A 26,973-nucleotide genomic window follows, 5' to 3' on the forward strand; every position below is an offset into this window, starting at 1 on the left:
TCAGCAGGCTATCCAATAGCATAAAGTTTCACATGCCCATTTTTTAGAGTTTCCATTTTGTTGGAAATTCGAGTATTTCAAATAGGTTAATTTCAATTTGAAATGAAAATTGGATTTTTTTTTTAATTTCCAGGAGACAAAAATTCTGAAACATTTTATTTGGATACTATAAAAAAAGTTACATTTCCATAGTATCATTTTGATTAATTTTGTTTCAGCTTTTAGAATATTAAACTATGTAGTGTTATATAATTTACAGTAAGTTAACGTTTTAATGTAATATAAAATTAAAGCCAAAGGAATCAGAGTGATACAACAGGTAGAACTTCTCTAGTCCAGCAACATCCATGGTCTGGCATGATTTTAGTTCACTGGATGTCCACTTATCATGGGTGTGGCCAAGTTTCCTGTAGTCCCATGAGGTTTGTTTACAGCCACCAGTCCTGGCTCTCAGTATTTTGTGCTGTTATTTAGCTTTAATTTACCCCAAATGTCTTTTAAGAGCAGTAAAAGTGTTGGTGGTAATACTGCGAGATAATATTGACCTCCCATGGTTCAGCAAATTCTCTGGTTCGGCACCAGTCAGGTTCTGAGGGTGCTAGACTAGAAAGGGTTAACCTGTATTGAAATGACATATATTGACATTGTCACAAAATATAGATTCCATTTTTAACTGCAACGTATACATTTGTATACTAACTCCATAATATATATTTAGATCTTTTTTTCCCCCCTAGGCACCACATTCCAGGAAAGATGAGGACAAGTTGCAGAAGATGCAGAGAAAAGCAACAAAAATGATTAAAGGTCTAGAAAAGATGATCTATGAGGGAAGACTGAAAGAACTTGGATTAGTCAGTCTGGAAAAGAGAAGACAGAGAGGACACAATAACACCTTTCAAGTATCTAAAAAGTGGCTACAAGGAGGAGGGAGAAAAATTGTTCTCAACTCCTAATAGGATAAGAAACAATAGGCATAAATTGTAGCAAGGGAGGCTTAGGTTGGACATTAGGAAAAACTGTGTCAGAGTGGTTAAGCACTGCAATAAATTGCTGTAGGGAGGCTGGGGAATCTCCATCATTGGAGATCTTTAAAAGCAGGTTAGACAAACACCTGTCAGAGATGGCCTAGATGTTGCTTGGTCCTGCCATAAATGCAGGGAACTGGATTTGACCTCTCAAGATTCCTTTCAGGTCTGATTCATTCTGCATAATAATATTTGGTTATATAGGTGTCCACTACCTGCAGATTAAACTAGCTAGAGTGGGGAGTCACTGCACATGTCATCATGTGCATATTAAAGGGAGAACTATCAATACAGTGTTTAGTTTTCAATTAAGAGAAACTTTATCCCAAATCCAGTACTCATGTAAAATAATTTTCAATGTGAACGGAATGACTCTTAAAAAAAAAATACAACCCTCCATCGGTTTAAGTTACATGAGAAAAAAAAATTACCCCTAACTAGATTACCCCTAACTCCAAACAGTTGGAGAAGGATGGAAAATGTATAATTTTACAGATTTTCCCCATCCTTATTACAGAGGTACCACACACAGTATGTGGTTCATAACTGTGGGCCCTAATCTACAAATGCAAATATCTTCAGAGCAGTGGAGAAACCTAAGTTGGGCACAAAAAAGGTGTTATTCAAAGCAGTATTTCCTCTCTTTTTCTATCCATGTACAGAATAAATTTTGTCATGTGCACTGCCAGTAGAAACACATACTGCTGGCTGTGGGCGCTCTGCTAATCATCTGGCCAACATTTGAATCTCTCCTGGATGGCCACCCAACTGTTCAGCTTACAAAGAACACCTATTTACAGTCCTATTATATGCCATAAAAAGATACAGTTCAGTTATTAAAGAAGTGAAATGAAAATTCAGATGTTGCAATACTTTCAAACTGTCTAGAGCAGAGAAAGTGTGCTACAGATGTTCGATTTTGCTTGACGTGCCACCAAGGAGGAATTACTTAAGCTCAATACCAATGTGGACACAAGAACTAATGGATATAAGTTGGCTATTAGGAAGTTTAGACTCGAAATTAGGTGAAGGTTTCTAACCATCAGAGGAGTGAAGTTCTGGAACAGCCTTCCAAGGGAAGTAGTGAGGGCAAAAGACCTATCTGGATTCCAGATTAAGCTAGATGGGTTTATGAAGGGGATGGTTTCATGAGGTAACATGATCTTGGCAATTAATTGACCTTTCACTATCAGTGGTAAATAGGAAAATGGTGGGAAGATAGGAGTTACTATAGAGAACTTTTTTCTGGGTGTCTGGTTGGTAAGTCTTGCCCACATGCTCAGGGTTCAGCTGATCGCCATATTCGGGGTTGGGAAGGAATTTTCCTCCAGGGTAGATTGGCAAAGGCCCTGGAGGTTTTTCGCCTTCCTCTGTAGCATGGGGCACGGGTCACTTCCGGGAGGATTCTCTGCATCTTGGGGTCTTTGAACCATTGTTTCAAGGACTTCAATATCTGAGATATAGGTGAGAGGATTATTCTAGCAGTGGGTGGGTGAGATTCTGTGGCCTCCATTGTGCAGGGGGTCAGACTAGATAATCATAATGGTCCCTTCTGACCTTAAAGTCTATGAGTTTGTCCACATTTGCCAATTGAATGGAACTGCCACAGGTGCTATAAACAAAGGGCAAATACATTTATACTGGGTTGGAAATAAGATGTCTAGAAAAAGAGGACGATATTGCTGTTCCCACTAGGGTGCTCATTCAAGCCTGTTCACACAGCACTGAGAGAAGCCTTGGATAGGAACAAATACCCTTCAAAGGGTTGACAAACCAAAAGAACATGGTGGCACCTCTGGAAGGGCTCCAAGTTAAAAGCATCCACAGGATGAAGTAGTGTCATTCAAGTCATATTTAGGCTTGGTTTTTTTATTTGTACCTGGTCAAGAAAGTGGCTTCTTAAATACTGCATGGCCTGGAGAATGCTCTTTGGAAGTGGGTAGCTTGTTCGCTGAACATTTAGCAGTAATGGGACCCCAAATACACTTTTGTCCTTGTAGTCAGGGGTTTTGATTTTTCTAATGAACTTTGGAACAGTCCTGAAAACAAAAATAAATGCAATCAAATCATTAGTGCTACTCAGTGAAGTTCAGACAAGGGGCACTGCGGATCTTTCCCCCCACCCCTGCCCCTCTTTATGTGAGTGTGCCGCCTTTGTTCCTTCCCCAACTCCTGCAGCCCTATTACACTCAGAGCAGCACAAAGAAACCAACAATTAAAAATACAATGACATCATGGGCTGTGTGGCATAAGTTCCTTAAATTTAGCAGGGTGCAGCTGCCATAAAGAAATCCTAATTTCAAGTGGGAACTCTTGCAGAATACATTATCATGCTTAGGGACACAATCTGCTAAATTCTTATAAGTTCAAGTGCTAGAACCCTGCATAAAGATGCAGAATTGCTATAGCCGATCACAATGGCAGGTGATTTTTATTTAAGTTGCAGCCAGGATAGAAGGGGCTGGAAGTGGCTCTGTGTCCCTAATTCCCTTTGTCTCACAGAAGGTCTTTCAGAGAAAAGATTTATGAATGGGCAAACTTCAGGAGAAAGCAAAGACTAAAGTTTGGACTATTATTTAAGTTATCCAATAATGCCAAACTGTAGGAAATGGTGACAGTCAGGGCGAAATCCTGCCCCACTGAAATCAACAGCAAAATTCCCATTGAGACAGCTAGACTACAGTTTCACTCCAGATGTGCATACTCAATCCAGAGCAGGGTAAAAGATCCACCTGCTGTTGCCAAATGTCATCTGTCCTGAATTAGAGTATTTTAACTTACCAGTTCCAGCCCTGTTTACTGGAAGGAGAGTATTTGTCCATTAAAGCAGTGAGTTTCAACAAAGCAAGTTTCTGTATTCGGTTTAGGTGGGCTGCTGACTGGTTATCAATTTGTACAGAAGGGCTTTCAAAGTTCACAGTCTCCTCTGTAGACCAGTGTCGCCTCTCATGTCTAAGGAGTAAACATTGTTTAGGTTAAAGGAATGTTCTCATAGCTCATGTCAGGTTTCTGCCTAAAGCAATGGAACACCTATGGAACATTTTGTCCCATCAATCACTTCAAAAGTGACCCAACGTTTCCAAGCAGATTTTGGTTGCATTTTACATAAAAGATCTAATCTGCGAGGTACTGCACTGACGTGAAAGGCTCAAGTTAGAGAAAGGAATGAGCCACAAAATTTGAATCTGGAATTCTCTCAGCATCTGTGGGGCCATCATCACTGGAATACCATAGCACCTAATGCTTGGATCTGGTTATTCAGGACTCTTTTCTGTTAAATGAATTTAATTTTTTCATTTTTTTCAGACGGCTTTGGACTGAGGGGATGACAGAGAAGTTCTTGGAGATAGGATAGAAAGGTAAGAATAAGGCTGTAAAGAAAAAGGAAGCTGACCTGTTGGAATGTGAAAACGAGGATGCCATTTCTGAATCTCCTACATAAATCAGTTCTGGGGAATCAAGCTCATTGCAGTTCTGTTTTCCATCAGCAACTGGTAGATCTGCCAGTTTCTCTGCTGAATGCTGTTTTATCTCAAGGTGGATTTCTTTAGGGGAAGATGGACATGGAGAGGTTGAGTCATTCGCAAAATCAGAGTCTCCATCATCTGAGAACTTCTCAGTCCACTGATTCACCAACTTTCTGAGCCCATTGACGTGTTCCATGACATTGTCTAGTTCTGAAAAAACATCATCATCACCAACGTCCGGCACCTCCATCTTGTTAAGATGAACAGGAATGCTGGGCACATTGTCATATATACTCAGTCTGTTATCTATACATGACAAAGGACTCAGAGGAGTCTCAGACTCCTTAGCACTAATTCTAATTCTGTTCCGCCTGCATCCATGAAAGCTTCCAGTTCTCCAGTTCACAGAACTGTTGTCTGTTGGGGATAAGAAACTGTTTGTAAGTGCTTTGGGGAAAGTTCCAGGCTTATGGCCTTGTGGGATGTGAAACATTTGGTTTGCATGCAAGTTAATTTCATTTCTGAAGTTCTGCTCCGATACATCATTCCACAAAGAGAGCTTGCTGGAGTCAGTGTCCTCTGCATGCACGCCTCCCCGTTTAGCATAGCTCCTGACTTTGATAACAGGACTTGGAGTGCTCACAGTGCTGCTGTTTTCAGACTGGCTGCTGCTACTGCAAGTGGGGGGAGAATAAGAAGAATCCTTTTTTATCTGGCTGCCAGAGAGGTCACAAATATCCACACAATTAAGGTTCTTCAGCTTTTCTTCATTCAGTCCCTCCACAAGAACAGGTTCACCGATGATGGGTTTGGCCTTTGACCGAGCATCTCTCTTTACACTGGAGCTCCTTATGCGCAGTTTCTCCATTTTCTTAAGAAAGCTCTTCCCTTTTTTGTGTGGTGGCTTATCCAAAAGCTGCTCCTCACTGATGATGTTTAAGAAGTCACTAGGGGAAGGAGAACAACTAAAGGTAGAGTCAGGAGAGACCAATTTACTTGAGGAACACCTGGAGGAACTAGTGCTGGTCTCAACATCCTCAAAAGTCTTAGGGAAGCTGATAATGTCACTGTCCCCACTGGTACTGCTGTGAATTGATGACGCATCATGTTTCTCTCCTTGGTCTGAAAAGGAGATCTCCTCACTACCAGTGCTCTTATGTCTTGGACTGTCTGGGACTGATGAATTAGGACCTTTTACAGGGAAACCTTCAAAGCTCTCCAGGCGAGACCATCTCTGACTGCATCTCTCATAAGCCCATTTGTTACTTATCGCACAAGGTTCTTCATCTTCAGATTCATCACTCTTAAAGTAAAGAAGTTACAGTTCAAGAGGCGAAGTTGAGCAAATTTTAAAATATCGAAGATGCAACGAAAAAGGATTAATTTTAATACTTTTTTAGTCATTGCAATACTTTTATATTTAGAGTCCTACATTGGAACAACGGTCACTCAAGCTTTCCAGTACGAGCTCTGTTTTGCTAACTGAAAGGGTTGGAGCAACAGCAACTAAGCACATTAGAAGTTGTATACTGACTGGACAATGACAATTCTGTTTTATAGCAATTTTCAAATTCCAATCTCTTTCAACATTGGATCAAAACCAAAGCCTCTTGAACATTTTAATGAAAGTGAAGTTTTGCAGACCCGTATTTTTTCAGATCAAAGCCTGATTAGGGATGTAAAATGTTAATCGGTTAAAAGCCAAAGCTTACTGGTTTCAGTTAACCAGTAGGGGCTGGAGCAACTCCCAGCCTGCCCCACACAGGGGGCTGGCTCTAGCCTTGTGGCACGTGCTGGAGAAGTCCCTGTCTGTGTCTAGCCCAGCCACACCCTGGCCCTCTGCCACAAGTTAAACACTGGCTCCCTGAGAGCGGGGCTGGCAGGGACCCACAACAAAGCCTCCTCCCCGCTCCTGGGGAGGCTTCGCTGCAAGCTCTGCAGTATAGAGCTTATCTAAGCTTTATACTGCAGAGGCCGTAGTGTGTGTAACCGTATAACCACTATGCTTTATAACCGCTATGATTTTTAGCGGTTACACGGTTACATTTTTAACCGCATTTTTACAGACCTTCTTTCTATTGGAAAGGAGAAATTTGGGTAAATGGGAGCATACAGTGGGGAGTGCAGGTCTGTCTCCAGGCTGGTGATTAGTGCACTAGCTAAGGATGTGGAAGACCCAGGTATAAGTCCCTGAATCAGACAGAAGTGACTCAAATGTGGATCTCTCACATCCAAGGCATTCACTTACAGGTGATCTGATATTCCTGTCTGTTACTTTTCTGTGTAAATTAGTTCAAGAGCATGGTGATGATCTCATTTCACCCACAGTTGCTATTGGTCCCTGTGACGGTGCGTTGGGGTTTCCCTGTCTCCTGCACCCCAGCAGTGGCACGAACAGACTCCACCAGCCAGTAGTATAGAGGGAGTTTATTGCTTCTTCAGGATGCAGCACAGCATAGATGTAATCTGGTTGCAGGGCAGGCCTAGGATGCCTCAGCCCCCCTTAAGATGGGGGAGACTGGGCCCCTAAATCCCAGCCTGTTGCTTAGGCTGCTTCCTCCATCATTCCAGACAAACTAAAAACCCGCTCCCAGCCCTGCCCCCCAGCCAGGTGTTGGTCTCCGCCCTCCTTCCTTTGTCTCCCTCCCTGGGAGGCTGAGCCTGGGTGTCTGGGTTAATATACATTAGGGAGGGTCAGTGAGAATCTCCCATCACAGCACAGAGGAACCCCGGGTCACAGAGCAGACAGTACCCCCACTACGCCACAGTCCCTTAGTGGCCTTGGTGAAGTACAGGCAGTCTCCGGGTTACGTACAAGATAGGGACTGTAGGTTTGTTCTTAAGTTGAATTTGTATGTAAGTCAGAACTGGTACATATTGTACCCCAGGTATCCCCGATTCAGCCGCTGCTGAAACTGACCAGCAGCTGACTACAGGAAGCCCGAGGCAGAGCTGCTTTGCCCCGGGCTTCCTGGAATCAGCCGCTGATCAGTTTCAGCAGCAGCTGACTTGGGGACACCTGAGGTAGAGCAGCTGGGGTGCTGCCAGGTTGGTCCCCACAGCACTGAGGTGTGGCGCTGCGGGGACCAACCCGGCAGCACCCTAGCTGCTCTGTCCCAGGCGTCCAGATTCAGCCGCTGCTGAAACTGACCAGCGGTGAGAAAAACCTGGTCGGGGGGGGGGGGGGGGGGGGGGGGAGGAGCTAGTGCCCCCCCCAGTAGACCAGGCTTTTCTCGCCGCTGGTCAGTTTCAGCAGTGGCTGAATTTGGACGCCCCTCCTCCCCCCCCCCCCAGCAGACCAGGCTTTTCTCACTGCGGAGGATGGGGGCGCCGTGGTCCCGCCACCCCCGTCCTCCACAGCTTTGCTCCGTGTCTCCCTGGTCTGCTGCCCCCCCCCCAGCAGACTAGGGAGACGTGGAGCAGCTTTTCTCACCGTGGAGGACGCGGGCGGCAGGACCGCCGCGGCGCATCTCGGCTGTCTGCTGGGGAGGGGGGCGCAGCTAGTTCGGGGTTCCCTCACCCCGTTCTTAAGTAGGGATCCGATGTAAGTCGGATCCACGTAACCCGGGGACTGCCTGTACACCACATGTTTTAAGCATGTGTAAGACTCATGAATCTTGAAAGGTGCATTGTGGGGGCGGGGGGCTCTGATCATCATAGCAGTGGAGCTATTTCTGCAGGTTTTACAGGATAGGTTGCTGCTTTGAGTGAAAATAATAATAATAAATATATGGAGATATACCTATCTCATAGAACTAGAAGGGACCTTGAGAGCTCATTGAATCCAGTCCCCTGCCCTCACGGCAGGACAAAGTACCATCTCTGACAGATTTGCCCCAGACCCCTAAATGGCCCCCTCACACCCCGGGTTTAGCAGGCCAATGCTCAAGCCACTGAACTATCCCTTCCCCGCACAAAAGTAGTCCTGCTCTGCTCAGAGCTTGTTTCTGATAATGAGCTTGGGGGTTGTTTGAAGGCCAGAAGTAATAGTTCAGGTCTGAGTAAAAGTTCTGTGTAAGCTCAAAAGTTTGTGTCTCTCTCATTCTGAGACCATCACAGCTACACCACCACCACAGAACCTCCCCTAGAGATCAGGTGATATACAGTAGCCAGGAAGCACTTAAGCTTCCATTTGTCAACTCATACGCAACAAAAGTCTATGAGTAAAGCTTTTCTCTTACAAGACAATGACATGTGTAAGAAGTTATGCTATTTTTAAATGTTCTAGTTGGCCAAATAATGAAATGAAGATTGTACAAACTCTTCAAATTAGATCCCTACCTTCAACTTTCTTCAAAAGAAAAGGCATGTGTTTTGCAGGACAGGTTTGCTCACTGGCCAATCAAATCAAGACAACAGAAAGGTAAAAAACTGCTAATACCTAATGGATCTTCTTCAAAACTTGGCTGCCACTTGTTTTGAATACCATTGACTAATTTTTTATATTATACCCAAAATTACAATCAAATTTAATGACATACCCGTTTTCTCTGACGACTTATTTCCACTTTCATTGCTGCACACTTGTTCAAAGTATTTAATCGTCTAAGGGGGGGAAAAAAAAGGACTGAAAATTTTAACAAATTATTTTCTTAAATACTAGGCGGCTGCACCCACTGCTTGCTACATGCGACAACCCCCCTCTCTGTGGCCATTTTCACTTTGTGAGAGAGCCTGTTGACTGTGATGATGTTATGGGCCTCTGGTAGCCTAGGCAGGGGAAAGTTTTGCCTTCCCAAACTGCCACACATGGTCCCACCCACTTGCCACCCCCTGAACACCTATTGTATGTGTTCTGGGGGCAGAGTGTTGCTGCCCTAGCGCCCGCCCTCATGGGGGCTGGGGAGGCTGGAGCAGCATGGTCGCCTCCTGCCCTGATCCTGGGGTGTGTGCTCGCCCCCGCTTCTGGATGATATCATTCTGTTGTCCATCAGGAAAACGTTGAGAGAGAGAGAGAAAGTCTGTCTTATAATTGCTCTTGAACGCTTAAACACTGAGTTTGAACTTCTGCCAGTAATAACTGACTTTCAGTGTTCCTTAAATGCCCCCAAATGACTAACCTAGTTCTGCGGTGAAAGCTTTAAGGATTGGGAAGGATGATACATTTATTTAAGACTTTGGAACAGAAAAAAAAATTGGTCAAATTAATGTTATAAAACACAATAAAAATGGTAGCACTAAGATCAGTAGGAATTTCTTAGCTTTTTTTTTTTTTTTTTTAAACATTTTGGCGTAACTGCAGGATCTGTAAAGCCCAAACCAACAAAATACTTCAGCACATGAGTAATCGCTTTGAATCATAGAATCAAAGGACTGGAAGAGACCTCAGGAGGTCATGGAGTCCAGCCCCCTGCTCAAAGCAGGACCAATGCTAACTAAATCATCCCAGCCACAGCTTTGTCAAGCCAGGACTTGGTGGAATCTCCATCCCTCGAGGTGTCCACCATCCTAGTGAAATTAATGTGTTTTTAAAAAAAAGTAGTTCCAGTTTTTCAAAAAGTGACATAATTCTAATTTGATTCTGATGTTGAATAGAGAAAGTGATAAGAGTATTATTCCATCTCACCCTATACACAGAGGAAATAGCAATCAGGCAAGCATTTAGGCACATGCTTCGATTATGTGCTTAAGAGCTTTCCTCAACTGCGGTGTCAGGGACTCATCTATTAAAGAAAAAACTATACCCGCACAAGGAGTATGTTTAATGCACTATAACCATAATTTTCATGTGTGCTAGGTTGGGGGAAAATGCAAACTAATAATATTTACCTGTACAGAGAATCAATAGCATCTCTATCTAAAAATTCATGATCTTTTCTCACAGTTTTGATGTCAATAGGAAACTGCATATCTGTGAATACAAAGTATTTATAATTAAGCTTGGAGAGTTTAGATTTTTATCAGTAAAGATGGTTAAACATCAATTTCATTGTATGAACACAAACCAACAAAAATTATATCCATTAATATTAGAGATTTAGAGTTAGGCAAAGAAATAAAAATGCTACTTGAGAACTTAAGATTTTGATTTAAGTATATTTACTTTATATATTTTGATACATGATGTTGATAATTTGTGTTAGGAAGGAAAAAGTTAACCATTCAAACAACTAATTCATGTCTTCAGTCATTAAATAATTGTCTGACTTTTCCATTATATGACCTCCCCCAATAATCGCCCACAATTGCAAAAATTGAAAAAGATTATTTTAAAAATGCTTAAAACCACCACCATGTTAAAATTATAAAAACTAGCAGTTAAAGCCTGCCGTTGACTGGGCAAAGCCATTTTGCATAAATTACTCTTCTAGGAAAGTACAAGAAATTAAATATATGTAATAGAATTTTTTATAACATGCTTGCAGAAGGGAAGTAAAAGAACAGTTTTAAATGTGTAGGATTTCAACTTCAAACATTATTCATTTTATTGAATAATTACTATACATAGTACATTTGAATCAGAAACTTGTAAAGCTTGCATTAGTCTTTCTGTAACTAATTTGAATTATTTTGTGATTTGTAACAGTAAAAATTTTCTTTGCACTAAAATGACAGTTGAATAGGCGACTCAATTTTAATTTTGTTAGCAAATTTTTTGTGAACTCTAATCCTAAGAGTCATGATTTTTTCCAATGAAAAACAAGATAACACATTTTGCATAAACAATCCTGCCACTTAAGTTAACTGAATGCACTACTTTTTACACACTAATATGCTGGTTGAAAGGTTTAAATAGTTATCTGTAGGCAATCATGAATTATGACTTGATTTTGTAAAAACAAATCTTCAAACAAACTCTTCAAAATATATAATAGATATGCAAATAATTAAATTCTGCCAAGCCTATTTAGTCTTTTCACAAGGATCATAATATGAACAAAGTTAAGCAGTACAGGCAGTCCCCGGGTTACATGGATCCGACTTACATCGGATCCCTACTTACAAACGGGGTGAGGCAACCCCACACTAGCTGCTTCTCCCCAGCAGACCAGGGAGACGCGAAGCTAGCGCCGCCCCAGCAGACCAGGGAGACGCGGAGCGGCTTTTCTCAGCAGACACCTCAGCTTGAGAATAAAGGACTGAGGGAAGTGAGGTGTGGGAGAATAAAACTGAGCTCTGGAGAAATGTTTGGCTAGAGTTTCCCCTACAATATGTACCAGTTCCGACTTACATACAAATTCAACTTAAGAACAAACCTACAGTCCCTATCTTGTACGTAACCCGGGGACTGCCTGTACTTGCCACCCCGTTTCAATTTAAACTATAAATACACATATGCAAATGTCATGCAAATAACTGAAGGCCCAGTCCTCCAAGCAGTTATAGATGAGTAGTTTTATGCCTTTATGCCATCAATGGGATTACTCACATGTATAACTCTTTGCTGGACTGGGGCCCTCAGGGTTTACAAGACTAGGCTATTAGGCTGCATTAAAACCAAGGTTCTTAGTTTTACTTAAACTGAAATGTGACATCAGATAGAGTCTAATATCTTTGTTAAAAAAAACCACCAATATCACTAGAGTAACGATAAGGTCACGAGACTGCAATACTGCCTACATGTATTTATTTATTAGTATAACACTGGAATCTCTTACATAAAAAAAAAAAATCCTGCCTATGGTAAGGACCTGCCCACAGCACACAACCTAGAGCAGTGGTGAGCAAAAACCAGCCTATGGGCCGGACGCAATCGCCAGAGGTAGCCCTTGGCGGGCCACCACAATTTTATTTACCTACACCTCTGCTTGAATCTCCTGATGGACACAGATCGTTGTTCCCAACCAATGGGAGCTGCAGGAGGTAGTGTCCCAGTCCGTACCATTTCCTGCAACCTAGACACTCTGTTTAAGTTTTAATGAGATCAATAACACATGCCATACTTGAATAAAGTCAGTTCAAAAGTAACAATTAAAGTTTGACGGCCCAGATTGAGATATATGCTCCCAGATCAAGGAGCCTGTTAGTTCCAATGGCAATGTTTTTCATGGCTTCTTTTATAGTTCTTATTGAAATTTCAACATCAAGAGAAATCAGAACACTGCATTTCATCCTCAGGTTAATACAGTATGGCAAACTGAATGTCTATACAAAATGTAAGGTATACAGAATGCTAATTTATATCAACTATATATTTCAGTTTGACAAAGGATACCTCGAGACCCCACATTTTAAGGCATATGACTTCCAGGCTTAGCTCTATTTGATTTTTTAATCTTAATGTTGCAATTACTGATTTGGTTACTGTCTTGTTTGAAAGAAAGGAAGTGTTGCCAGCAGTATTTCTAAATTTCTCTATCTATAGCTATTTGTTTCATTTCGCCTTAATCCAGATATCCTAAATCAAAAGTTTCGATTAGTAAAGACACAAATATTAAAAGCATAATTCTGATGGGCACACATTCTAATTTGCACACAAATTCTAATATACTGCTTTAAAAATGTTTATAAACTTCAAAATGGCAATAATTTATTCAAAACTTGGCATAATCCTTGTAGCCCAATAACATGAGTAGAACTAGTTAAGACTGAACTTCCTATCTTCTTCTATTTGATATGAACTTCTATTTAAGACATTTCTGTTTGGAAGAGCATTTCCTCCCTTCCCCACTAAAGTGGTTCAAACAACTTTGTTCAAGCGTTCTTGAGAGCGTGGAGAGAGAAAATCGGGAGTAAAACACAAAACATGGAAAATTTCAACCCAAAAGGAATAAGATGTTAATAGCTCTGAACTTTTTCAAAGTAGTGAAACTGAAATTCAACCTAAATGGTAATCATCCATATTCTCCCCCAAATAATTTTTTTAAACACTTTACATTGCTGCACAAACACTAACTTAAGACATAGTTTCCATGTTCACAACCCAGCAGCATGTTTTACTTGTAAGCTGAATCAAATGAAATGTCTATGAACGGGTTACAAAATGGCTGTGCTCACAGTATAAGTGTGGTCAGAGGATGTAAAAGATTTGTAAGTGATTCCAGCAGAACTCAATATCAAATGTATGGATTGGTACTGTACCTTCAAATAACTGAGCATATTGGGGGAAACCAGCAGCCTTCAGCCAGTCACAGGCTTCTTTGGCTTCAATTTCTGTAAGAATAAGAAATTTAGAGATCAAGAAGTGAGGGTGGACTTATTAAATAAGCAAAGTTATACGCAATAACTTCACAAAGGTTGATTTCTGATGGATCAAGCAAGGACAAGAATTTATTTTATGGCATACATATATTCACAAGCATGTACGCATACAAAGAATAATTATTCTACTGTAGATTCAGTAGCTATTTGCATGTTTGATAGAAGTGGTGTATATTTGCTATAGAGTGTACCAGTCTACATCATCCATCGGTAAAGATTTATACATGTGAATGAACCAAAAAGATGCAGAATATATACGCCTAGCTACCAGTCCAAGAGATCAACGGCCAGTCACACATACGGACTTAGGCATGAAGGCAGGACATACACATAGTAGAAAATACTAATTTATTAGTTAAAACTGGAAGACCAGCACCCCATTAGTAACACTGAACACCACTCACTAGTTCTTAGCAACAAGAATTAGCCCCAGCGTAGCAGCCATTGGTAAGGTCTTTTATTATTTTATTTCTAGCCTACTAGGAACTACTTGGCAGTTACTTTAACACAACAGAGATCAGGATTCAACTGCTCATTTTATAGCAGTTAATAAAGCCCGATGGCCAAAGCTATAACATTCCCACAGGAGCAGAGGCAAATCATAACCTTACAGAAATACGGAACAATCACCAGATGCCTTAAAAATGTAAACAAGTTTAGCAAGCTGTTGGAAGAGCACATACCAGCTGCCTCTACACTGTGCAAATACTGGAAGCTGTTGGTGTGTGTTGTGAAGGAGAGGAATCTTAAACTGCACTCTTCCTCCTAGGGATACTTCTAGCTGACTCCAACCAAAGTGCCAAGGCTTGAATGACAGAGACAATCCCTATGCATTCGCCTAAAATCTTTAAAAAGAGCTTCAGAATCTGGCATATTACTGTATACTGAAGGAACAAATTGATTTGTTAAAATTGGTTTTCTAAGCATAATAGCATTCCATACGGTTACACAAAGGAACGTGTGGCCTGATTTTGCTTGAAATATTTGGCATTAAGTTACCAGTTCAGAAAGTTTAAGGATTTAATCTATGTATTTTGAGTTTCTCACAAATTTACTGATTTGCTCCTTCTTCATAAAGTAAATTTCAAATCTCATTCTGAATCTGTTTTATTACTAAATGAAAATTAGCTCAGTTTGATTAATTTAGGTAATTCTATTTCCAATGCATATGAAAGCCACCATTTTGCCCCCAGCACCATATGTGTGGTGCCACTTGCTCACCCAGCAGTCTCTGCCCATGCAGGAGGGGAGGGGGATGGTAACAGCAGGAAGTTGGGTCCCCCACCCCACGGACAGGGGCTGCTGCCAGAGCAGCCTCTGTTCATGGCTAGCCCTAACCACCACGGCCAGAGCAGCCTGTGTTCATGGCCAGGCTAGGCTGTCCCAGCCCGGCACTGCTGCTGTGAAGCAGCCCCTGTCCGTGTCAGTGCTGTTGGTTGTGAACACAGGCTGCTGGACCCAGCCCAACCTGGGACTGAGCAAACCTGGCTAGGTCCCGGCTCGCACCGGGTCCAGGACCTACCCTTGCTGTGACTCTTCATTTTAAATGTAGTAGGAGGTGTGCTGCCTGCGCATTTAAACTGGAGAGCCGCAGTAGGGCTAGCTCCTGGACTCTGTGTGAGTCAGGACAGAGCGCCTTCCCTTATTAATTACATAGTTGATAAAAACTGCATCAACTACATGATTAGCCAATTACTCACCTCAACATCCTCAATATGAAAAGATACTTTAACAATAGCATACATATTAAATTGATGTATTCTATGGATGCACAAGAGAGTTCCAATGCCCCCAAAATGTTAAAGCTTGAAGAAAGAACAATATTCTTGAAGGCATAGCCCTTTATTGCATCCACAATATAGTATCAACCTTGGGCACCAAGCATGAGAAATGTAACAAGGCACTTCTAAATCCTGGTTTAAAATCATAATTATTGCTGCTCACAAACTAATACAGTGCTTTAAATGTGTAGGTAAGAGATGCCAAGATCATTGAGGATTAAGCTGCAGTCAGATATCCTTTTATGCAGAACAGAGCCCATCTTCTTATTCTTATTTATTCTTATTCTTATTTAACCTGTTTAAATGGACACCTGTGCTATTTTTCTGTTGTAGAAACAGCATAAGCTAATGGTTTATGCAGAAGAAAAAGACATGCTACTTTGCTCCTCCCAGTCTCAGGTCTCCCCAAACTGTGAAATTAAGAAATGCATTTTACTTTAAAGTGACATGGTGATTGATTAATTAATATCTGTGCAGTTCCTGTAACACGTGTACAACCTCACTACATTATTAGGATTGGTTGACACTGTACAGTCAGTTACACAGACAATACTACAGGATCTATCAATAGACTTATTGACCATATTTTAAAAATAGATATATTAGAAAACACAGGATGATTCTAAGTGCTTACTCTTTTTTATTCCAATACTGCTGCTCATAGTCAGCAGCCCTTCTTAACAGAAGCAGGAAACGGGAGATCCTTTGAAAATCTGGCACAGGAGTGACACTCCACATTCTATTACAATTACATCCTGTTTCTCAGGATTGAGAAGGCAGATTCCTAAAGATCATATGGGATTATCTGCATTTGGTATGAAATACCAGAGTGACTTAAAGCGTGCAACTCCTCCACATGCATTAAATACACTCTGGTTTTATAAATATTTAAGCAGTTGGAAAATTTCCATTTCCTGCAAGTCCCATTAATTTATCAGAGATTAGAGACAGCACTTTAAAGTTGGCTGTTTTCTCTTGAGCCAAGGGTGATAGGGTCACTGCCAAATGTTTTTTGGGAAGCAAAACACAAATGCATGACCTATGTCAATTTTCCATATGGGACTGTAGGAGAGAGTTACATAGGCTGGTTATCACATAATCTTTTATCTCTTCTAAATTTTGGTTAAGTTCAAAAATCAAACAGATGCTTACATTAAAATGAATGTTCATTATTTTATTAAAAGTCAATAAAGATCTGATTTATAAAAACATATCCGCTGCAGCATTTGATGACCAAGAACAGCAGCGTTGTGCTACTCTAGGAAAGGCAGAAAATGAAGCTAACCAGAAACCATATGAAACAAACTAGTCTCATCTCAGTCTAAACTGATGAAGTCCTTCAAGTAAACAAGCAGCATGAATGGTGATTAGTACTTTAGAATTTAAAAATTATTTGTTTTAATAATTTAAGTAACAGGTAGGAACCATTGTTTAAAACTACAGCATATAAAGCTATACTCCACAGTATTGCTGCAATATACTGAACACAAATCTCATACTTAAAGTACTGTTTGGGATTTTTTAAATGTCCCTCAGTACCAATTTTCTGCGCTTGAAAACTATAACATTTCTATTATTAAGATCAAATCTTTCACCTTCATTGTATCAAAATGCATTTTCCCAGTTTTGATGGATAATAATTACGGTGATCAGGATTTAAGTTCAGTAATTCCTCATTTAACACGTGCCTGCTTAACAAGTTTCCGCGATAGCACAATTTTTTTTTAATTACACGACTGTCCCCAGAACAACACGATTTTCCCAGCCTTCCCATTGCTGGCGGCTACACGGTGCTTCCCCTGCCTCCCTGCAAAGCAGCGGAGGGTTCGCTGCTCACCGCGCCTTTCCTTGCTGACTCCCCCTCACCAGACACCTTTCCCCCTCTCCGCCTTCCAGGCCAGCGGCTGGGTTTCCCCAGCTGGCCCGACGCCAGCAGCTGTGCGGGGCTCCTCCCCCACCCCCCGCGTCCCTGCAAAGCAGCAGAGGGTTCGCTGCTCGCCGCGCTGTTCCCCAGCGACACCCTTCTCCCCAGATGCAGTGTGGGTCCCGTCAGACCCGTCACAGGGGCATACTCCCAACCCAATCCCCTTTCCCTCTTCTCCCCTTCCCCAGAGCCAAACACCTCCCCTTCCTGCTGTAACCCAGTCCCCTTTCTCCCCCAACCTTATGTCCCGGTCCCAACAGACACCACCGCTTGAAACACAACCCCCACCTTTTCCATTATTTTCAATGGGAAAATTGACCCTGCATAACATGTTTTCACTTAACACGATCATTTTCTGAAACATATCTATAGTGTTAAATGAGGAATTACTGTACATTGAAGTGGGAGGGTTTTTAAATCTGAAATTGTTCCAGGACCTTGCAGATGTGCATGAACTGTTATGGACATTCCTGCTGTCTGCAGCAACTCTATACCAATTATCCCAGGACTCTCCATTTCATCAGCCCTAAATTGCATAAGAAATCATTATGAGAAGATTTGCTCAACACTCCCAGCTCACCAAGAAGCATGGCATCTCCTCCTCATTCACAGCAGGTACAAAGGAGAGAACAATTAGTGTAGGATTAACTCTAACTTTACATGACTAGGATAGGCTGCCAATTTGTGAGGCAATAGAAATAATTCAAAAGAGTTTTGTTCACTCTTGATCCTTGTGTGATCCATAATACACTAAGCTTACTGTGACAGCAAAAGACAAACCTACAAAAAAATGCAGCAAAGCAGATGGCCTCAATACTTCAATCAGATGCCTCCTCCCGTTACTGGTAATGCTGAATCTATTGTCCTTCCCAAATGCCTCCATCTGCTCCAAAACTGGAGTCAACATATATGGGACATGCTTGGCAGCTGCAGCAACCAGATGCCAAACTCTAGAATGCATTTTTTCCACAGCATATTAGCCTATCCAAGCACCTACTAAGCTAACAGGTTCTTCAGAAAGCCCCTTGCATTCATTGAGGGCTGTGTTTCAAGATGCGGAGTTGATTCTCGGGCTGATATTGGACCAGGTTGCAGATAAACTTACTAGTCCTCCTAGCATCCTGCGTCTGTATTTTGTGTTGCATCTATAAAATTTTGCATCGGTTCTCCATAAACTTCAGCTCCAAGATAGCTAATTCCTGCCTGCATATGTTCTGTGAGAAACACATCCACTGGACTAGATCCACCCAAAACCTAATGTGTAGCCCAGCTATATACCAACATCCAAACAGGTATCACAAATTAGATTTCTAACCTCTTGCAGAACCATAAGGTGTCAATTCGACTAGGGTCAACATGTGTCAATAGACTTTTCTAACCAATGCCCAAGGTTGGAATGCCTTGCCTGCAAAGCAGTTTCTACTGACCTGTTCCATCTGAAGAAGTGGGTTGTGCCCACGAAAGCTCATGATACCATCTACATTTTTTGTTAGTCTCTAAGGTGCTGCAAGACTATGTGTTATAAAGTTTTTTCAATTACAGACTTACATGGCTACCCCTCTGACACTGCTTAAAACAGTATGCCAAACTATCCCTAGTTTTGTAAGGTTCTGAGTCCATGGAGGTGGGAATGGGAATAAGTGTGTATATTCACTTAACTCTCACCTAATGCTAATTCATAAACTTAATTCTATTTTATTAGCCCAACAAAAATTATTTCCCCTAGACAGTAAAGGCAATAAGATTCTGCCAGATTAATTTATGTTACTGATTTTAACATCCACAAATGCAGAGGCAAAACGATTTGGTCTTCCTTCCTCACTTCATGATAATGTTATTGCTTCTGTTGGGTCACTGGAATGTGACACTGTATAACTAATTGAAAAGTATTAAATATCAACTATCTAGCAGGAGAGCTTGATGCCACTAAGAAACTACTGCAAGCTGGCCAGGTTAGTGTGAACTTCTGTAAGACCATCAATATTTGAGGATATAAACCTATCCAGTCCTCAGTTCTACAAGTGAACTAATCCCAGCAAATATCCTGTGATATGGTAACACTGGCTGCTGATCTGCAAAATGTCAAGTTCTACTTCTACCTCTGAAATACAAGCCTCTATCTTTGCCTATATACTGTATATTAATGCAGCTGTTTATTTTTCAAAGGCACAGAGTAAAATAAGCTAATGAGTTTTTAACTAATGAAATTTCCCATAGGCAGAAGAGCAAATCTCTCAGAATAAGCCACTGACAGAAGATTAGCATAAACAATAATTACAATAAACTGATTTTAAAAATGTATATAAAAATCTACAAATCAAGTGGATATAGCCTACTATAAAAGCAACATTAAAAAGACACAGCAGTATGAATTTGAATTCTCACCAACCAGATGTTCACAAATACCTGTACTTATAAACAAGCCACCTCAACTAAAGGTGTATATGTCAATCCAAACCCTCTCAACAGTTCCTTTTTGCCCCCAAAAGTATGTTTTCTCTGAGTACTGCCAGCACGCACTCACCCACATTACAACTCTGTCCTTGGGGGTCAAGTCTTCCTGTAGATCCTGCAGACACAACTATTTGCTCTGGCTCCGTTGGAACCTTCCCTGGAACCTTATGAATTGGAACAGCCCCTTGTGCATGCCCCAGGCTCGCTGGACGGTCCCTACCAAACATTTAAACCATCATCTCCTGCCTGGCCAGGTGAGGGGGGAGGGGGGAGAAACGCCCCACGCCCCCCTTCCACATGCCTAGCCTATTTACTTGTTAGGCACCAAACCGCACGCAAAGATCCGGCGTCATGTGACGCTGCCAAGGAGGATGGAGGGAGCTGACGCCTGGCAGTCCCTGAATCATTCCGTGCCTCAGTTTACCCAGCAGCGGGCCCTGCAGGAGACTCCCAATCAGTGATTTCAAGGTCGGGGGAGGGGGGGGGGGTTGTGAAGAATCTAGGCCGCCGCCCCTGCAGCTTTTCCAGGCGAGCCGCTGTTCAGCGGCGGGATAACGCCCGGAGGCACAAAACCCGCGTTCCCAGCTGGCCACCCGCCCCGCTGCCAAACAGACTTCGGCTCCGAGGGCGGCGAGCCGCCCCCCCCCCTTTCCAACCGCCCCGCGCGCGCCGCTCAACCGCCCCGCGGCTCACGTGTCACTCTCATCCTGCCGGCTCCCCGCCGCGGCTCCAGCTCTGGCCCGCGCGTGCGGGGCGCCGCCGCCCAGAGCCGCCCGCGGCCCGGCCCTCGCGGCGCCCTCCAATCCGGGGCGGAGGGCGTGGCCCGGCCCGGCCCCGCGCGCTCCCTGTGCCGCCGGGCCGCATCGTCCCGGGCATAGACCCGCCCCCGGGGACCTGCCCCTGCCCTCGCGGGCCAAGGAGGCGCGTGCAGGGACTAGAGACGCTCCGCTCGTTGCCCTGCAATGGCCCAGCGCCGCCCGGGCTGCTCCCAGCCTCCTGGGCCGTGCACCTACTTACTAGGAGCGGTACCAATTGCGCTGAGGCGTTTGTTTTATGCCAGTCGATTTACATTGCGTGTCACTGAAGTATAAAAATATAATGGAGATGCCTATCTCCTAGAACTGGAAGGGACCTTGAAAGGGCATCAAGTCCAGTCCCCTGCCTTCGCAGCAGGACCAAGTACCACCCCTGACAAATTTTTGCCCCACATCCCTAAATGGCCTCTGCAAGGATTGAACTCAGGGCCGATGCTCAAACCACTGAGCTATCCCTCCCCACAAGATGAACTGTGCCCTATAATATCTATAGGGCACTGACCAGGGATGCTGTGCTCCAGAACAAGTGTACACCCCTAGAAAAGCGTGAACCATGCTTGAGATACTGGATGCACTTCGTTGTGCTGCTCTGATCCCACTGGAACAGGACTCCACCGCTTCTTATGGGTCACTAAATAAATCTCTAAAGCCTCCGATTTGTTTTATGATAGGTAGGTGTTTCTGTGCTCACAATTGCCCTGCTTCACTGATTTAGAAGTTTAAGATCCTCGCCTACTGATAATTAATGCGATATTGACTCCTATGTCACTTTAGTCACTGATGCTACCTCATTTTAAAACATCTGGGCTGAAGAACCTGTCCATATGTGGAAGCAGCTACTGCAAATAAGGTAAAATGTGAATGTCAAGTTCCAAAGCGATTCTACACTAGCTCCTGGTGTGTAGATATTCTTATTTTGCACTCATAGTCTATGTCTACACTCGCGGCTTCTTGTGCGAGAAATATGCAAATAAAGCTAAGTGTGGAATATCACCAAGCCTCATTTGCATACCTAATGAGCCACCATTTTTGCAGAAGAGGCTCTTGCGCAGGAAGGAGCTGTCTACACTGCCCCTTCTTGTGCAAGAAAAACACTCATGCACAATGCCGTTATTCCTGAAAATAAATCAGCATAGCAGCATTGCACAAGAGGGTTTTTCTTGCACAAGAAGGGGCAGGGTAGACAGCTCCTTCTGGTGCAAGAGCCTCTTCTGCAAAAATGGTGGCTCATTAAGTATGCAAATGAGGCTTGGTGATATTCCACACTTTGCCTCATTTGCATATTTCTCGTGCAAGAAGCCGTGAGTGTAGACATAGCCCCAAAGTGCTTTCATGATATTTATCAAGTAGGCTATTCCTCTGTGTCAACAAGCCCTAATAAAGAGTAACTGAATGGAATTTTTTCAACAAAAATGAAATTCCAGCAAAAAATGGGAGTGAATTTTTTTTATTCCCTCTGATTTATGTGGCATCAAAAATAATAGTTGCTCTTTAACTTAAGCATACTATAATATTACTGTACAGCACAGGGATTGTGTGGGGAGGAGTGAGATACACCTAATACATATACCTATGCTGCTGAAAATCCACTATAGTCAAGTCTATCAGTTTTTTCTATAGTAACTCCTTATTTTCAGAGATTTCTCACAAAAATGTTGTCATACATTCTTGCTGACACTGTTTTGTTGACCAAAGATTTCAACTACTGCCGTTGCATGTTCTGTATTAGGTTCTTCAATAGCCTTATTGCCACAGAAAAGAAGAACCTCACAATATTTCTTCAAGGCAGCGCAATGCTATTATCCCTGTTTTACAGATGGGCAACCAAGGCAGTAGATGACTTGATCAAAGTAACATGGGAAGTCTATGGCAGAACAGGGAATTGTTCTCTACTCTCCAAGTCCCAGGCTAGCACCTGAACTACAGGACAGTCTCTCCTCTCTCTGCTATTGATAAAGTGCACCTGTATAACCCACTTGAGCTTGTTTGTAAATGGGTTTTGTTGCATAGTACATAAAAATACTAGCTGTATAAAAAGCCTTAAAATCAAGAACCACCATGTTAGATTACTTATAGTAGCAACTGTGTATTGTTTGGATGGGAAGAACTAAAAAGTGACTGGAGATATTCTCTCACATTGGTTAGAGTCTGTTGTCAATTATTTAACTGTGAAACTGGTGTAAATGAGATCAGAAGAGTTCTACAGCCACCATGCATAGTAAGACCTATAAATTGAACTTTACACTGGCATAATAGGCTTTCCAAGGGTGCTTCCCTGCACAGGTGAGCACTCACTAGATGTGTTTGGCCTGGTACACTAAACAGCAGCATGTCTGGCAGCTCCTTGAGTACATACATGATGTTGGGGTGGAATTATATTTAGACTACCACCCACACTGCCATGGCAACACTGCTATTTTTCCTTGTGCTGGGAATTACCCACTCAACTGCTGAGAGACAGAATATCACATGGCCTTTAGAGTATCATCAAGTAATGTGTCACTCTCTTGATTGGGTGTTAAAAGGATGCAGACAGTTTAATCATCATTTCACACTTCTGAATCCCTTTTCCCTACAGGCTGCTTCTAGGATTAGACTGCATCTGCATTAGAAGTTTTTCCTTAAAATTTCCCATTATTGTTACCATCACTGCAGTTGACTTAACTTCTTTTTTGTCTATGCCTTACTAGAGCTGGTTTACACAACACTGACACCTGCAGCCTATCAGCACAAGTGCTCCCACTGTTACTAATTATGGAGCTATGCTTGTAAAGTGCAATGGTGTAACACTAAGGCTATGTCTAAACTGGCGCGATCTTGTGCCAGAAATATGCAAATGAGGCTAAGCGTGGAATATCGCCGAGCCTCATTTGCATATCTAATGAGCCACCATTTTGCAGAAGAGGCTTTTGCACCAGAAGGAGCTGTCTACACTGCCCCTTCTTGCACTAGAAAAACCCTCTTGTGCAATGCCGCTACGCTGATTATTTTCAGGAATAAGGGCATTGCGCAAGAGGGTTTTTCTTGCGCAAGAAGGGGCAGTGTAGATGCTCCTTCTGGCGCAAGAGCCTCTTCCACAAAAATGGCGGCTCATTAGATATGCAAATGAGGCTCGATATTCCACACTTAGCCTCATTTGCATATTTCTGGCACAAGATCGCACCAGCGTAGACATAACCTAAGGCTGTGTCTACATTGGCATGATCTTGTGCAAATACTTTTTAACGCAAGAGTTCTTGCATTAAAGTATTTGTGCAAGAGAGCGTCTACACTGGCATGTGCCTTTGTGCAAGAGATGTGGTTTTGCACAAGAGCATCCGTGCCAGTGTAGACGCTCTCTTGCGCAAGAAAGCTCCGATGGCCATTTTAGCCATCGGGCTTTCTTGTGCAAGATATTCATGTTGCCTATCTACACTGGCCTCTTGCACAAGAACAGTTGCGCAAGAGGGCTTATTCCTGAGCGGGAGCATCATCGTTCTTGCACAGGAAGCACTGATTTCACACATTAGAACGTCAGTGTTCCTGCACAAGAACTCCCTGCCAGTGTAGACAGGCAGCATGTTTTTGCGCAAAAATGGCCACTTTGGAGCAAGATCATGCCAATGTAATCACAGCCTAAGAAAATGTCTGGGGCAGCTGAAAGTAAAGATTAAATTGGGGAACTTCAGTTTCTATACTTTGTACATTTGAGAGTGTTTTGTGTATAATCATTTTTATTTCTCCTTTTTGTGAAGATTTTTTACGTAACAGCAAGGGAGAGACAAAATATTTTTTCAAAAAGGAAATGCAATTGTGTCATCCTCCAGAAGGTATGGTTGCAGGACAAAAGGTCAGGTATAGTACCTGAAACAGCTTTCTATTTTAAGCAATCTAGATATCAAGTTCATACTATCCCTTTAACATAACAGATGCCCAACATACTTCGCCAACAGTCCACACATGGCTGGGGGAGGGGCTTCAGAGAAGGGGCACAAAGGAGGTGGGAAAAGGCTATTTGGGTTGAGGTGGGTCCTGGATTGCACTAACATTCAAAAAATGATCTTATGCTTAAAAGGTCGGAGACTCCTGTTCTAGACTCTTGTCTGATGAAGGCACCAACACAATATAGTTCACCTGAGGGAATTCTCAACAGCCCAGTTGCAAGGCTTTCAAATATGCACCAGGATGTTCTATGGGCATGTGTTGCTATCCCTCAGTCAATATTCAAGACACAAGTTAACATGCCATGAAGAATATATTGGGTCCTGTTTGAGAAGATATTTGTAATTGCACTGGGATTGCAATACAAATATTAAATAATAAATGTTTCTGTCACTAAAAAGACAAATGTAAAAAGCATATTTCAACCAATAAAAGTGAGGAAACAGATGAAAGACTCCTGCTAGACCTTATCAATATCTGTTTGGATATAAAAGTAAAAATGATCCTGAACCAAAACCAGTGTTTTGTTTTTCTAACTGACGTGCTCTAGACATTATTTAGGGGAAGTTCTATGGCTTGCATTATATGGCAGGTCAGACTAGGGGATACGTCTGCACTTAACCCATTGCAGAGGTGCAGCTGTGTGCACACCAATGTAGCATGTCAGCTTAGACACAGCTGCCTATGCCAATGGGCAGGTAAACCACTTCGCTGATAGGCTAAGACAACAGAATTCTTTCACTGACCTAGTGCTGGTCTATGCCTAGGATAAGGTCAGCATAGCTACGTCCCTCAGGGGACATGGATTTTTCATACCTTGGAGAGAGGAAGTTATACTTACATGAATTGCTAGCATAGACCAGGCCTAGAAGATTACAGTGGTCTTTTCTAGCCTTGGAATGAATATATACATCTAGATACATTTTTCTTGTTTTTGTCAATGTATAATTCTGTGACATGCTATATTACATGGATTAAGGATTTGTGATCTCTCAGGTGTGTTTAAAATGAGTTACTAACAGCTGCAATACTACCCAGCTGTGTTCATTTAAGGGCCAACTGATTCTGTTTGCATCCACTGAGAATTAATTGCCACAACAAATTCCACAATTCATTTGGTTGATATAATTAACATGCCAATGACTTCGGCTTTAGTTGGGTAGCTTCACAGTCTGATATCAATACCCTGTTAATACTATTCTTATATGACAAGATATACTAACAACTTACACCTGTTTCTTAGAAAAAATCTATTGCACAAAATGAGTCAGCTGTTAAACTTATCACATTTTTCAATTAAGATTTGTTAGTTTTCAATCAGATTTACTCCCTTCACTTTCCATCAGATATAGGTAATCTTGCAGAAACTCCAGGTTTTAAAAGAGGCTATTTTACATGTCAACAACTTTGTTTCATCTGAGCAGCTGATTTTCTCAGGGTGTCTTGCACCTTTTTGTGGAGCTTAGATTCTGATAGTAATCACAAACTAAGAGTTCTCAAGTTGTAATTTTCTGATTAAGAAAAAGATTTAAAAGATGCTAGTAGAAAAATTCTAAAATCCATTAGTTATTAATTATAAATCTGAGGGAATCAGGAGATTTACACTCTATTCCCACCTTTAGTGAGTGACTTTTTTAGAGTGATTTGGATAGGCAAAATTATTAAGACCAGATCTACAAATAGGTTTAGCTTTCCTTACGTGCACATACACTATTAGATCATTTTTGTCTTGATGTGTACAATGGACGGAGCCATGTTCTTAGGCAGGATTCCTTTGACTTTTGCAAGAGATAAGATTTGGGCTCCTGATTAAAACCCACTTTGGGTCCCATGTACATTGCCAGACTGAATCATATCATGGGACTACTGTGTTATTATCAGGTCAATTAGCATAACTGATTTTATGGAATAGGCAGTAATTTTCAGATTATTTTGCTTATGTGAACTTAGTCTAGACAAAAATAGTTTGTGGTCTGAAATATGTGCACACTGTTGAGCAATGCACATGTGTTAAAACATTCTGAACTTTTGACTGATCATGGATTTCTCTGCATTTGCTGTAGGCTGTTTTCAGTGTATCCTTTGATTATATATTAATAAACTAAAAGGATTTAATTAACTGTCCTGATATATGACATTTCCCTAATGTGGCTGATCTCAAAATTGTGAACCTTTTCCTTTTATGTAATTGCAGAGGCCACATTTCTGCAAATTCAAAACATTAAAACTCTCTACTATTTCTGGAGCCAAGTTAAATCACATGCCATGGTGCATTATAATACAAATATTTGAAACCACCTTTATGGATGCATAGATCCATGAGGTACTGGATTATCATGCAATTTGACTTCAAAAACATATTTTAGGTTATTATTGATACACTTTAAATCAAGGTTCATTTGGTGACTTTTGAATTGTTAAATATTATGAGGAGGAAGGGAA

At 41.9% G+C, this 26,973-nt stretch overlaps 1 protein-coding gene across 5 annotated transcripts in view; it reads right to left on the reverse strand.

The window, feature by feature from the left end:
• Positions 1 to 26,973, reverse strand: part of LOC102454521 (rho GTPase-activating protein 7-like) — a 157,982-nt gene that overhangs the window by 30,439 nt on the left and 100,570 nt on the right. For 2 of the 5 annotated variants that reach the window (XM_014569855.4, XM_014569856.4), the window contains exons 2-7: positions 13,517 to 13,588; positions 10,265 to 10,346; positions 8,977 to 9,040; positions 4,423 to 5,798; positions 3,810 to 3,980; positions 2,908 to 3,067 (exon numbers count right to left, since the gene is read on the reverse strand). In XM_014569855.4, the coding sequence (XP_014425341.2) occupies positions 2,908 to 3,067; positions 3,810 to 3,980; positions 4,423 to 5,798; positions 8,977 to 9,040; positions 10,265 to 10,346; positions 13,517 to 13,588 (1,925 nt within the window). The other 3 variants (XM_025181064.3, XM_075900171.2, XM_006115749.5) reach the window with 3 other exon arrangements.

The sequence above is a fragment of the Pelodiscus sinensis genome, chromosome 16, assembly GCF_052426305.1.
Source record: "Pelodiscus sinensis isolate ZL-2025 chromosome 16, ASM5242630v1, whole genome shotgun sequence".
Taxonomy (NCBI): domain Eukaryota; kingdom Metazoa; phylum Chordata; order Testudines; family Trionychidae; genus Pelodiscus; species Pelodiscus sinensis.